This window comes from Toxotes jaculatrix, chromosome 8 (genome assembly GCF_017976425.1).
Source record: "Toxotes jaculatrix isolate fToxJac2 chromosome 8, fToxJac2.pri, whole genome shotgun sequence".
NCBI classification, from domain to species: domain Eukaryota; kingdom Metazoa; phylum Chordata; class Actinopteri; family Toxotidae; genus Toxotes; species Toxotes jaculatrix.
The window spans coordinates 28,847,119-28,860,815 of NC_054401.1; the positions used below are offsets into that span (position 1 = coordinate 28,847,119).

Consider the following 13,697-nt stretch of genomic DNA (forward strand, 5'->3'; position numbering starts at 1 on the left):
CTAAGCGGACACTGTGCTTACAGTACGCTGCCTCTTGTGATGGTTTCCATGTTTCCTCTTCCTGCAGTAGATGTAGAGAGCTGTGAGGGGAACACAGCTGACGGACGACACCAGCAGCAGTCCAATGAAGACTTGACCAAAGACAGGATACTCCGTCACCACTGACTTACCCTGTGGAAACAACAGTTACAGTTAACAGGACCAATCAGGACATAGAGGGTTAATACACATTTACACAGCTCACATGACCACACGTTCTGTGAAACATCTGATGAGAATAAAAAATTTGTGTCAAGTATAGGGACAAAATGTCAAAGAACCTGAAACCAACTCTGCCTCCTCTTTACCATTAACCTAAAAGAAAAACAACCCACACACAGTTCATTTTTTTTCATTTCTGTAAGCTTCTCATCAACCTGCTCTTCAGTCTACAGCAGAAATGCTTTTTATTTGCTTCTGCAGCTCCATGGAAACTGTTTGAACTGGTGATGTAGCTTCTGCTGTCTCAGTGATTTCATTTGTTGGTCTCTCGAGGGGGCAAATGTCAGCCTCCATTCTAGCTCCCCTCTTTTTCAAGTCATACAGCTTGCTGCTCTTTCTTTCTTTCTCTTCTCTTCACCCAGGTTAGCTGTGCTACCTCTGCTGGGCTTGTGCAGCCAAAAGGAGCAGCTCTTTGGTGATCTCTGTCCCCAGCAGACAGGTGCCAGAATGCACTGGTGTCATGTCCCTCAGTATACAGCAGGTGTATGAAGCCTCCAGTCGGTCTCTTCAGGATTCTTCAGCACACCTGCTGCAGCTCAGCATGCATGGGAAGAGTCAAGAGCAGTGAGTCTGTGTGAGAGCTGCTATCAGCAGCAGTCAGGCCTGTACACAGGTTTGTGGGGGGTTTGTGATACTGAATGGTCTCAGCAGGGGAGTGTATTCAGCAAAATTCTGAATTAGTTAGTCCCCACCTGCACTGCTTAAAGATAAACTTTGTCACATAGTTCTAAGGTGAGTTTTTAAAACACTATTTAAGGTTGTAAAGCTTTTGTTTTTATGACAGGCATTTAGTTTGGTGATGTAAAAGCTGAGAGAGAGAGAGAAGGAGCTTTCATCAACTTTAGAGTGTGGCGTAGAACTAGTTCCTGGAGGCAGTACATACCAGTGTAAACTCCACTTGTACTGACATAACATAAATACAAGTAGAAACTACTTTGTAGTTTGTCCCCCACTCTGAAAAATGATGGGATGGTTTTGTCCCCATTGTCTCATACAGGAAGGCGTCCAGAGGACACACTGAGGAGGCACAACAGCAGGACATGTTCACTGACCTTGTGCATTTTGGAAACACTGAGCAGGTCTCCAAATGCCATTCATATTTGTTTGTTTAAAGATATTCAAGCTACTTATTTGTTTTCTGTAAGATAAATAAAGACATATTTTCCACACCATAAACAGCGTGAAGCATTTGTGCCCTGTATCGTGAAACTAACAGCTCTCTGAGGAGCTACTTTAGCTGGATGCTCACATCAGCTTGCTAACATGTGTAGCAGTAATGCTAGCTTTCCGATATTTAGCAGGTATGTGTTTATACCATGTTCCCTGTGTTGGTTTGGTATAGTAGTAATATTAACATGTTAACATTTGCTGTTTAGCACCGAACACAAAATACAGCTCAGGCTGATGGGAATTTTTATGAATTTTGTTCCGAATTTTTCAGGTAGTTGGTCTTAAATCAGAGACATGACAATTACAGTTGGTGGACCCCCTGATCATCATTGCCAACCATCGAACCATGATGCCAGCATTGCAAAAAAAAAAAAAAAAGAAAGAAAAGAAAAGAAAAGGAAAAAAAGTTCCTGTATCCTGTAGCAGTGCAACATTGAGTTTGATCTGAGGAAATGAACTGTGCACTGTGAATGCAGAAAAAAATAAATCATCCACTTATTTACCTGAATGATAAAGTGAGATTATTAATTCTACTGTGTTGTTTTTACTTACTGCAGCACAGCCCCCCAGATGTATGAGATAAATTCATTCCCCATCAAATAAACTACCTAAAAAGATTGAGTAAGTGGATTCAAAAGGACTGGGATTCAGTAAGAAGATTCAGATTTGATAAAACTTTGTATCTGGACATGTATGTACACCACAAAATAACGTGTATTTCAGTGGCTTCCAGAATGACTCCTATGATCATTAGAAAAGTATTCATATGAGCATTTTCCAGCTCCTTTGTTTCCAGGAGAGGACAATCACCTTTATACAACAAGGTCAGTTTTTACAGAAATGTTAATCCACTGCAGGTCATTTTAAACAACTGAACAAACCCCAGATGGTGTTTTTTCTAATGAGGACTCTCTTAATGAGCTCTTGTGTAATGTAATTACACCAAGACACACTGCAATGTAAATACATTTAAAAAATGACTTGGAATGATCCCTAAACATAATCCACAGGTTTTTTGTATCAGTGTCTATTCAGTACCAAACCGCTGACTTAAAGCTTCACAAGAGCCACAAAAGCAGTGAGTGCCATTTCCTTCTTCATTATGAAGTCCAGCTTTGTCTTTGGTTACCTAAGGTTAGCTCCCACTAATTACCTGGAGGGGAATTTGTGTTGCGTAACATTAAGACTGACCTAATGCTCTTTGCACTCTTTCAGATCTTTATGTTAGAGGAAACTCTCATAACTGAGCTTTGTGTTTGAGTCTTAAGAAAGAGTCTCATCAGACCACATCCTCTCAATTTCCCTGTCAGCTGATTCCAAACAAGGAGGTTCTAACAACTGATATTTTCATGTTATCTTGTCATGTTACTAGAAATTGGCCGATTTGTGGTAAATAATGACATTAACATGACAGGAAACATTTGACTTTGAACCAGTGGGCCATAATAGTTCCGGAGGAAACCGCAGAAACTGCAACTCAGACAGAAAAAAACTGAATGCTGGTTTTAATGTGTTACTAAATAGATTTGGTCTGTTTTTTTTTGCTTATGAAATTGCTGTACCTGGACATCAACTAGTGCCACGGACCAGACTGATATATCACTAATATATCACTAAAAGATTTTAAGACAATCATAATAATTTTATAATATTCATACAACTCCACTGTTTTTTGTGTCCTGGATCGGACATAAATTACTTTCATTCTAACTTCAGCTTGTAGATCATTGTTTATGACTGTAGGCTTCCTGGTATGGATCATTTTATGTTTCTATGGAACATAAGTAACCTGGGTATTTATACAGTCTTTGAGCTGAGTGAGCATCTATGTGTGTGTGAGACAGAAGCTGAAAGCTAGTGCCTCACACCAAAGACAGGGAGAGTTGGCAGCTCTGAATATGATATGACATTGAAGGAAACAAAGCTGATTGATTGTCATTTGGACATTTGGACACTGGGATGTGGAACTCGGCTCTGAATGGTTCTGGCCTGAGTCAAGTCCTGTGCATGTGAACATTTGTACCAGCTTTGACACTGAAAAGTAGTATGTACAAGACATCAGCGATGGAAAAGACAGAAGCTAAAGCTCACCAGCTCTTTGTTCCATGCTTGGTAGGTGGGTGTTCCTCCCTGGATGTACTTGACGATGTAGAAGATGAAGAGAGAGATGAGGAGAAGGGGACTGGTGCCTGCCCACATGATCTTCCAGTACCAGTTGGGACGATGACCGAGCATGTCTTCTATGTCTTTCTCAAACCTTAAACAAGTAGATAATGTATTTAAATCCAATATTTTTCTATTGAGTTCAGAAGAACATTTCTGATTATTTTATACTTTAACACACAAGCCCACAGCTGAGCTAAAAAAAATGCTGGACTGAAGGCATGCAAATGCACACACTACTGTACCACACACACACAAATACACAAACCTTTTAATTCCATAGATGTAACTGACAGCTACGACTTCGATGAGGACGATGAACAGCAGAGAGAAAGTGGCTCCATAATCATTGAACATGGTAAACCAGTAATTCCCTGATGTGGTGGTGAAGCCCAGACCAAGCAGCAGACAGAACAAACACACTAAACCTGCAAGCAAAGCACAGCTCTCAGTCACGGATCCCCATTCATTTACAATTAGTAAGCTTTAACATTCGCTGCAGAGCAACACATACGATACTGCAATAAGCAGCACACACAAATATAAATAAACATAGGCAGTGATGTAACTGAAGTTTTTAGGTGAGAGCCGGGAAAAAAATTCAGGTAGTAAAACCCATGAGTTTAGTGTTTAGTGTCTGGCTGAATAAGTCGCGACAGAGCTCTTACCTTTATCCAATGATTGGTCACACTAGCGTGGGACAAATTAAATCTTAAATCTGATTGGCTGAGATTGGTCTCAGTGGGGGCCTATAACAGATAAACATTTCATACCTCCAGAGATAAATTCAAATTCCCACCAAAATACTGCCTCTGCCTCTAAACCCCGGAGAAAAACATGAAACCCTTTTATTCGTTCGTGGATTGGAACTTCAAATCAATAATCAAAGCAATAAATATCAGCGATTTCCTCTGATTCAAGTGTGATGGCAAAAAAAAGGGTATTTCCCAAAATGTGAGAGCCAGGCTGCTTCCCTTAAGCCATTGGTTCCCCAAAACTGGGGAGCAGCGATCCCTGGCGAGCGCAGATTCATCACACGTTTTCCCTTGGTCATGTGCCACATACATCTATAAACCACTAACACAGGCTGACGTCCACAACAATGGTGATGTCAACCTTTTTCCATCGGCCTCAGCCTGGATCTTACCGTTGAACATCTCGTTGCTAATGCCGGATATGGCCTTGAAGTCTCGTAGCGGGGTGATGATGGCCGTGACGTTTCCCAGCATGCTGCCCATCCCCAACAGCAGGAGCATGAAGAAATACAGCACTGACCACAGCTGAGACAATGGCATGTTTTTAATAGCCTCGCTGTACACTATGAAGGCCAGACCTGTCCCCTCCACTGCCTGAAACAGATGAAAGACAGAGTTCATGACTGGAACGGAAACTGAATGGGGCTCTGACCCGCACTGACTTGGCCTCTTGAGAACGGGCATGAATGTGCTGCCTTCATATGCTTCTCCAAGTAGAAACAATCAGGTCTTGAGGGAGTGAGATAGCACACATCACTCAGAACGCATTAGCTCTTGGGGCTGCATTACATCTTGTTCACTGTGAATCCCGTGAGGGGACAACTCTAGATGCCTCTTTCTTTACATTCTTTGGTATAAAAGTGGTGATTATTTAATGTCACAATGTCTCATAGAATGAAACAAGCAAGTGCAGTTACACCCTGTGCTGTACGGTACAGTGTGAATGGTTTCCCATATGTCGGCCATGATGTCTTCATGTCTGCTTCACTCTTCATCATATTAACTGAACCACTGGCAACAGAATCTGGACAAATCCAAACATTCGAATATTCTGGATAACGACCAGTGTGTTTATGAAGACAATGTACTATTATTCATATAGGACCCGCACTCATTACAATCTTTTTTGACAGTGAAATCTCAAACTATTTTATGACTTTGCCCTGTTTGGATACAGGGGATGTGGCATCCACTCACTCATCCACTCACCCCAACATAGGCAATATTAACTACCAACATACACCCAACATATCCCCCAATTTAGCTATTTAATCTAAATCTAAATCTAATCCAAACAACAGACCCACAGAGGATTTTCTTCTATAACTGGCAGCAGAGCAGCAATAAATCTAAATAAAGAATCTGACACAGTCCATACATCTCTATGAACAAAACACGTCTAACTCCCCCTCATGAAAAGAGAAAGGCATCACTCAGTCCAGTCCAGAGCCACTGGCCAGAAACAAAAGTCTGAGTCCCAAAGTCTGAGACCATTTTCCCGTTCCAGTGAAGGGACAGTTAGTGAGTGGGTGATGTTTGGACTTTGGACACTGTATGAGCACTCACCATGTCTTAATTCTGTCCGAGCCTGTGCTGCAGTCGCTGTACCTCTGCCCTGGTGGCCTGGCACTGACTACAAACTGTAAGTGATGGATTTTCTCCACTGATGAGGTGGCACTTTACTGTGTTTATTGTAGCGTTCATATTCATTCCTTTTTGTTTTTAATGCTTTTCCCTCACACAGTGTTGATTTAAGTATGTACAACTGTAAAGAAGAGAACAATGATGAGGAACATACAGTGTCTAGTTCTTTCTCCAGGTCACAGTCTTCCAGTTTGTTGGTGAGTTCAGCAAACTGCTCCGGGTATGTTGTGTTTAGCCTCTCAATCCACTCAGAGACAGTGTCCAAGCTGATGCTGTCCTCTGCTAGATTAAAGGCATTCAGCAGCAATAAGCGTGTCCTGGAACAGGAGAAAACAGGGGCCGTCACATGAAAAGCCTGACCCTCACTCGGAATCTCTAGGCAGGAGAGTCTGCTAACAGTGACAAGCAAGGGGGACAGCTGTCTCATATGAAAGGATCCAGCATGGGTGAAACATGCATTTTAGTGGGTGTGGGTACAATCAACAATGAAGTAACTGGCCTACCTAAAATTACAATACACTCAGTCTGTTCACACTGATCCCAGAACAGCCCAATCCCACCTGGACTCCTGTTATCTGTAAACTCTACCTTTACCCAGAGTCAAACTATCCACCCTTCAAAAAACCCAGAGCACCAGGAGGTCCCTGAAGCCCCCGACTTTAGCCGTTCATTTCTCGTCAGCTACAATATACCATTAAACTGATTAAATCAATCATAAATCATTCAGACACTTCCTCAGTAAATACTGAGCAGACTTTATATAATAGAGTTCAACTTGCAGACCTACCCAGCTCAACAATAGCTACAACTCTGACAAGTCAGACTAGCTTCCTATATGAAATATACTGAATAATATCCACACATGATCAAGCAACTACCATATCCATCACACCTAATACTGTCTTCTGGACCCAAACATGCCTGAATACTGAATAATATTACTGATAAATACAGGAATCTCTGTGTGTCTGTCTGGAAAACCCACAGTAAACCAGCTCTCTCTCCTGCAGGATCAGGTCTTATTTCACATCATTCACAGTGCCATGTATCCATCTTGCTTTATTGTGTCATTCACACACACACATTAGCACAAAGCACGCACACTCACACACACCTCTCAAGGCAGTTCTCGTAGTTGACAGTGGCTTTAAACCCATAGATGGCAAAGGTGACGATGCTGGCAAAGATGGAGGTTCCACTGTTGATGAACGAGACGACGATGGCCTGGCGCTCAAAGTTGTTGTGGTACTGGTTGTAGCTGGCAAAAGCTATGAGCGACCCAAAGCCCAAACCCAGAGAGAAAAAGATCTGAGTGGCTGCATTGATCCATGTCGTCGGGTTGGCCAGCTGTTCCATCTAAAAAGCAGACAAATGCACATACACACACATATAAGAACAAAGAATTACAAGTTAAGATATATACGTATTCATTATACATTTCTTTTATTTCACATTTCTGCTGAGGGCTCTAAGGTGCATGCACTGTCTGGCTGTCACATTAGGAACACACAGGCACAACGAGGGGGGAAATGTGTGGGTCCACTGCCGGCATGATATACAGCATTTGATTTAAGACAGAGACTACACTCAGTGGTTTATTGGACTTATACCATGTGCCCTTGACATATTTTGAAATATAATTTACTGCACAAGTCAGCTCTGATCGTTTTGGCCCTTCATACACTGGCGTGAAACACTCTTTAAATAGAAAATATCATTGGAAAATCTCAACAATATGCTTATTGCGAAATCTCCAACACAGTCTTACCTTGGGTGTGAACATGTATTTGACACCGTTCATGGCACCATGAAGAGTGACGCCCCGGATCAGGTAGATAAAGAGGACCACATACGGAAATGTGGCTGTGAAGTACACCACCTACAGATGGAGCCAAACAGCAAAGCTGGGGTCAAAGTTCAAATATGGGAGGGAATGGGTAGAAAGGAGGTGACATGTTGGACAATTTCATCATATCCCCCTCAATCATCCCTCTGTCTGAGCAAAGGAAAAACACCTGCCTGCTACAGAAGTTTTTAAATGCACAGTTTGACTTGGCTGGTTGGGTCCACGCCTCTGTGAAATACATTTTCTAAATCTCCTCTTATGTTACTGTAGCTGTATCCTGATTTCATAGCTTTTTGACTGTGGTTAGCCAAGTTTAAGGCTTATCATCATCATCATCATCATCATCTGCCGCTTATCTGGAGCCAGGCCCAGGTTGCGGGGGCGACTGACGCCTAGTCCACAATGCATCTACGGCACCTCCCAGGGGTGGTGGGTCCATGGGAGGCAGCGCCGCCTGGAGTGGGGCTAAAACCCAAGACCCCTAGAGATTTAGTCTGGTGCTCTACCAACTGAGCTAACCGGGCGGCTACATCTTATCATTCATTCACTAAATCAAACAGAAGAAAAATATCATTGCTATCATTGCTAAGTCATGACAACTATTTTTTTAAGAACAAGTAAACATCTTGTGTAGTTTTAGTTAGTTTTCAATACAAAAACTGATTATTGTTGACAACTTTGTTTTGGTGTATTAGTTAGTTATTTTTAACTTTATAAACAGTATATTTGCAGCATTTTTTAAAAGCTGCCTGTTACATTGGTAAACTGGGGGCGTTGTCCCCTTGGGGCCCTCTTACCTTTCCAGTTGACTTCACTCCTTGGACAATGAACAGGTAAGTAATCACCCAGGCGAGCAGGAGACACAGTGCCTGGCCTGTTTGGATGCCTCCATTCTCCTCAATAGAAGGAGAAATGTTCAGCGTTTCCCTGTAGAAGAAGTACTGGGTAGATGTAGCCCTTTCACACTCCTCTATGGGTCCTGTTCGGTTGGAGTTGATAGGGCAGTCTGCCCAGGGCAGGACTGACTGGGATGGATATGGACACAGAAAAGCACAGGTGTGTTACTGTACCATCCGAAGGAGATCCAACATTTTGTAAACATACAGAATCTGCCACTGAAAAAATGACAGTTGCTTGTTAATTAGCAGCTCACTTGAAATGAATGAAAGAGGTACCAGAAACTCCATGCATTGATGATGTTGTAATAGAGACACAGATACAGGGATGTCACAACACTAGCAAGACCTAAAACGAGAGAATTAAACAGCAAAATTAAAAATCCAAAACTGTTTCTTTCCTATTTTCTATATCCACCATAATGCTCCTGACTGACTTCATCCATGTGACTCAAAGCTCTGTGAAAACAGAGAAAACATATTTCTGAGCAAAAAAAAAAAAAAGTCAAGTGTTGCCAGTTTTTTTTTTTTTTTGTCCAACAGTGCGTCAGTAATGCTTCACATACTGGAATGCATTGCTCAGTGATAAAAAAATAAACTCATGCTCACGTAGTTATCCACAAAAACAGGCAGAGTGTGACAACAGGAAGCACCAGAAAGCTTAGCATCTCACTGACAGTACAGTGTAAAGTGGTAAAACCTTAAAGTGTCCCACTTTTCCACCATGTGGTGGCTGCGGCCCCCACACAGGGCCCACAGTGACGACTGCTGCACTGTCTCAAACCTACAGTCACTTAGTTCAGTCTACACTTACCTAGTCCTCCCAGATAAGGGCTGATGGCTGTCCATGCCCCGATGCTACCGAGACGCATCTTCTGACCAATGGCAAGCTCCAAGTAGAATAAGGGCACACCCTCCAGAAACAGCATGAGGAGATATGGAATCAAGAACCCCCCTGAAGATGAGAGGGAAGGGGACAGCAAAATAAAGAATAAGGGTTGCTGTAAGTCTAGACATTCATTTTCTCAACAAGAAATAAGAAGCAAAGAATATGCCAAAGAATATAGTTTAACACAGCGAGTCACCTTTGACTGTATAATCGAATTCAAGCCAGTATCACTACAATAAACCTTTACGAGCTTTATCTTCACAAGGATAGCTTCTAATGTTTAGTTACTAATATTTTGCCCCTTCACATGAACAATAATGAGGCAGACAGAATATTAAAAACACCTTTCAATAACATGCAGATGGTCCAACACCATCACAAACCATGACACCAGACATGACCACACAATGACCCGACGCCTCTCTCACACTGTCCACAACTGATGATCACACAAACGTGGGTTTTTTTACAGGTGTACCTAATAAACTGGTAATGCAGTGTATAAATTTGTGTGCGAACTAAAAGATACATTCTGTTCATGTGGTTCGGTGGATGAAATGTGAGCGACTGGTTTTACAAAGAGAGACGGTGAATGTCTCATAAACAGTGCACAGTGTGTACCACACTACAAAGAGGTGATATGAGTGACATTAGGAGGTGTGGAACACAGGAAACTACAGAAATGATAAAACTGAAATTGATAAAAGTTAATGATTGATCAATATTGAACACTTGTTTTAGTAACCAGCCGCGGTAACCAACAGGGAAAAAAAAAACCATAATTCCCTGTATTTTAGGGACAAAATGGACAAAGCTTCAGAACCAATACAAAAAACTTACTGTGGAAAATATCTACTTTTTTTTTTTTATTAAAATGCTGTACAAAAACTGGAAAAAGTTAGGATTTAAATCAGAAACTGATCAAAGAACAAGTTCAACAATCACCTGAATCTGACCAGACACTTGGTGCCAGTTTTCAGTACCTCCACCCCCAACCACAATACCCTTCATGGTCTCATGGTGCTGATTTGGTGATGCTTCATCACAGAAACATGGGAAACAGAGATTGTGTTCAGTGAGAACACTTCCAGTTTATCAATTCCAGTTCTTCCAGTTAGATCCCAGCCTTTCAGTGCACAGCATGTCAGGTCTACAGGCAGGACACAATTCAACCTGCACTATTTGTGGAAAAAAGTTTCTAATAATACATGAATAAAGGATGAATATTTGCCTCAGGTTATATTGGGTTCTCCCCTATTTTCCTTCCCAGCAACAACTTCCAGGGCTGATCATTGTTCACTTGCATTTTATCATTAAAAGCTTTTAATTTGAAACTCAACTTTACACACTAAAGCTATGGTTCACTATCAGAGTTCATGACAGCAACGAGAGCTGCTGAATGTTACAGTATTGTTCACATCCAAAAACAATTCAACAGCTTTTTTTTTTTTTTTTTTTTTTTGGAGTTAGTGGAGCAGGGTAATGTCCATTTACTTGTCTCCATTCAACCTTGAGAGCAGGCTGTCACATGTCTCCCCTGGTTTCCCGTTTGGAGGTTACACATCCAGGACAGTAATTACAGTAGACGTGTGCTTGTTGTTGACGAGCTGTGCACAGGACCAATAAAGACATAACAATTCTAACCACCATCCAACCACTTTATATCTACTGTGGACACAGTTTTTAGGACCTGTCTCTCTTACCTATACTTTAATACTACTGCTTTATCCACCCAGGACAGACACTGCATAAACTTGTATGAAAGCAGCACTTACGGATTTTTACACCTGTGTTTACATGTGTTCTCCTTCTTCTTAGAACCGCACTGAGTAGAACCACTCATTACTCGGTATCATCAGCTCTCAGACGTTAATACATTACATTATTGTGAGTTACTGAGTTTTAATAGAGAATTAAAACCCTGTGGTTTACTTGGAAGAAGACAGTCGAGCACTCTTACATAACATCCACCTTTGAATAATGGATTTGTGCAACGTGTTTCCAGTTTCTCCTTCTGCCCTCCACAATCCACAGCTCACCTGTTTCTGACTTGTCCATGCACTTATTAGGATGCACTCTAATATAGTGATTTATTGTCAGCGACAGTGGTTTTATTACTTACTCTACCACAGTCTTATTCTACCGTGCAGTGTTTTACATCCATGGATGCGTCTCATATTTATGCAGAAGAGGGAGGGAGAGCACAAAAAAAAAACCCCACACAGCTGTTCTCTGCTGCATCTTCTCTGACACTTAGAGATGAACAGCTGAATGACTCAGTCAGTGTGAAGCAAAATTTCCTGTTAAACCTCAGTGAAATTATAATGATGGAATAGTGCTTTCCCTTTAGGTTTTTATTCATAATCTTAGCCTTTGCTTTTGTTTGTTGTGTCTTTAATCATAGTTTTGTTATCACATTATTGTGTATTGCTTCATCAGTCATCACGGTGCTCCAGTAGCACTTGTAGTGTCTGTAGACAGGCTTTACAGTGTCTATCCTAACCCAGTCTCTACTGGTTCTACCTCCCCTTCTTTATGACCGCCACTTAGTTTATTGCTAGTTTCAACTTTGAGTCAACTGAGTGTTTAACAATAACTCCTTCAGTCTGATAAGGATTCGATTGGAAATTTACTAGCAGAAACAGCCCACCTGCATGACTCAGATTATGGGCAAGAAGTCAGGAAAGCGGTGGATAAAGTGTTCCGCTCTTTCAGAAGAACGTCTGATTGATTGATTGATTTAAAATGATCACCTTTATGTGGGTAGAACGAGGTTAAAAGAGAATAATTCATAGGCTACTGAAAATGCTTTCCACTGACACAGCTGTGTGATGCGCAGAGGGGACCAGAGACAGGCTCGTTCTCCGGGTCCAGCTGTGTCACATCAGTAAACACAACTCTCTTATTTCAAATGTAAATGAGCCCTGGTGTGTGTGTGAGGACTGATCTGCTCACGCCTCATAAACCACGTTACTTGAAAGGCTCAGTCTTTGTTTTAAACTGAACCTGTCCTTGTAGTGTAAGTGCTCTACAGTCTGGAACCAGACTTACCTCCACCGTGCATTTGACAGAGGTATGGAAACCGCCACACGTTTCCGAGTCCGACTGCATACGATACACATGCCAGCAAAAACTGCATGGGGTTGTCCCAGTTGGGTCTCGCATCTTTCTCCATGCCTGCGTCCTGTGAACGGGTCCGGGTCTGTGCTCAGCAGCCGAACCTCAGAGAGTCAGTGCAGCGGTAAAAGACGGCGGATCAGCGCGGTGTGAGTGAGGCTGTGAGTATGCAGCGTGCTGCCAGCGTTTTATAAGCTCATTGTGATTGTAATGTGGTCAGTGTGAGGAGGAGGAGGAGGAGGAGGGTCCTCTCACAGGAGAATGATTATTTTGGTGTTGCTTGGACAACTACACCTCCCGTGAGCCTTTGTCTTCCGGGCGCTGTCAAAGCTTCTTGGGATATGTAGTCCTCAATGTGTAGAACTCACCGCAGACGCATCTGTTAGAATGAAACGTGTGTTAGAACATATGACAGTGTTTAAGTGCAGGCAGTCGCAGAGACGCACTGAGCTCGGATATGGAGAGAAAGTCTCAGTCATCAGTGTGACGCGGAGGCTTCTGTCAGTGAAACTCACCGGGAGGTGGGGCGGGACCTGGAAGATAGTCCAGGTGAATGTTTAATCGTACAGGCTCTTTCACCCAACAGTACTCTGTCTTCTGTGGAAAGTCCGAGCCTGGCCCGGTCTGCACCTGAACCCGACCTGACAGAAAGAGGCTGTTTTCATCAACTGATCTACTTCTCGTGCTGATGTCTGGTTCCTGACCCTTTCTCAAGCAGCAGCAGCAGCCACAGGCTCCATGATAGGGTCTGTTTTTATGATGCTGTGAAACACTTAACACATGGTTATGTAACTTCCGTACTGTGGTAATTATGGACTTACACAGTGTTCAATTGCAGCGGAGTGATATATGAATCATTTAAAAAGCAATTCAAAAAATACATTTAACTGATAACTGCTCCATAATCGGAGGGTTGGGATTAGGTCCAGTAATCATTAGCACTTAGTTCAACATAT

At 42.2% G+C, this 13,697-nt stretch overlaps 1 protein-coding gene across 1 annotated transcript; it reads right to left on the bottom strand.

The window, feature by feature from the left end:
• Window positions 1-12,805, bottom strand: LOC121186279 (sodium- and chloride-dependent transporter XTRP3-like). Its single transcript, XM_041044968.1, has 11 exons — window positions 12,676-12,805; window positions 9,550-9,690; window positions 8,993-9,084; window positions 8,637-8,864; window positions 7,762-7,872; window positions 7,108-7,349; window positions 6,148-6,310; window positions 4,742-4,943; window positions 3,863-4,022; window positions 3,523-3,688; window positions 1-171 (listed from the first exon to the last, which is right to left on the bottom strand). Exons 1-11 carry the CDS (start codon window positions 12,797-12,799, stop codon window positions 1-3), a joined length of 1,800 nt encoding a protein of 599 aa, XP_040900902.1. The 5' UTR covers window positions 12,800-12,805.
• Between the last annotated feature and the right edge of the window lie 892 nt (window positions 12,806-13,697).

What these genes read in the sequence shown, in the direction of transcription:
- LOC121186279 (XM_041044968.1), bottom strand. Translation starts at nt 12,799, where the DNA reads ATGGAGAAAGATGCGAGACCCAACTGGGACAACCCCATGCAGTTTTTG. An exon ending in CCCTTATCTGGGAGGACTAG is followed by an intron (nt 9,085 to 9,549) that starts GTAAGTGTAGAC and finishes CTCTCGTTTTAG; the next exon opens with GTCTTGCTAGTGTTGTGACA. An exon ending in TACATCTATGGAATTAAAAG is followed by an intron (nt 3,689 to 3,862) that starts GTTTGTGTATTT and finishes TACTTGTTTAAG; the next exon opens with GTTTGAGAAAGACATAGAAG.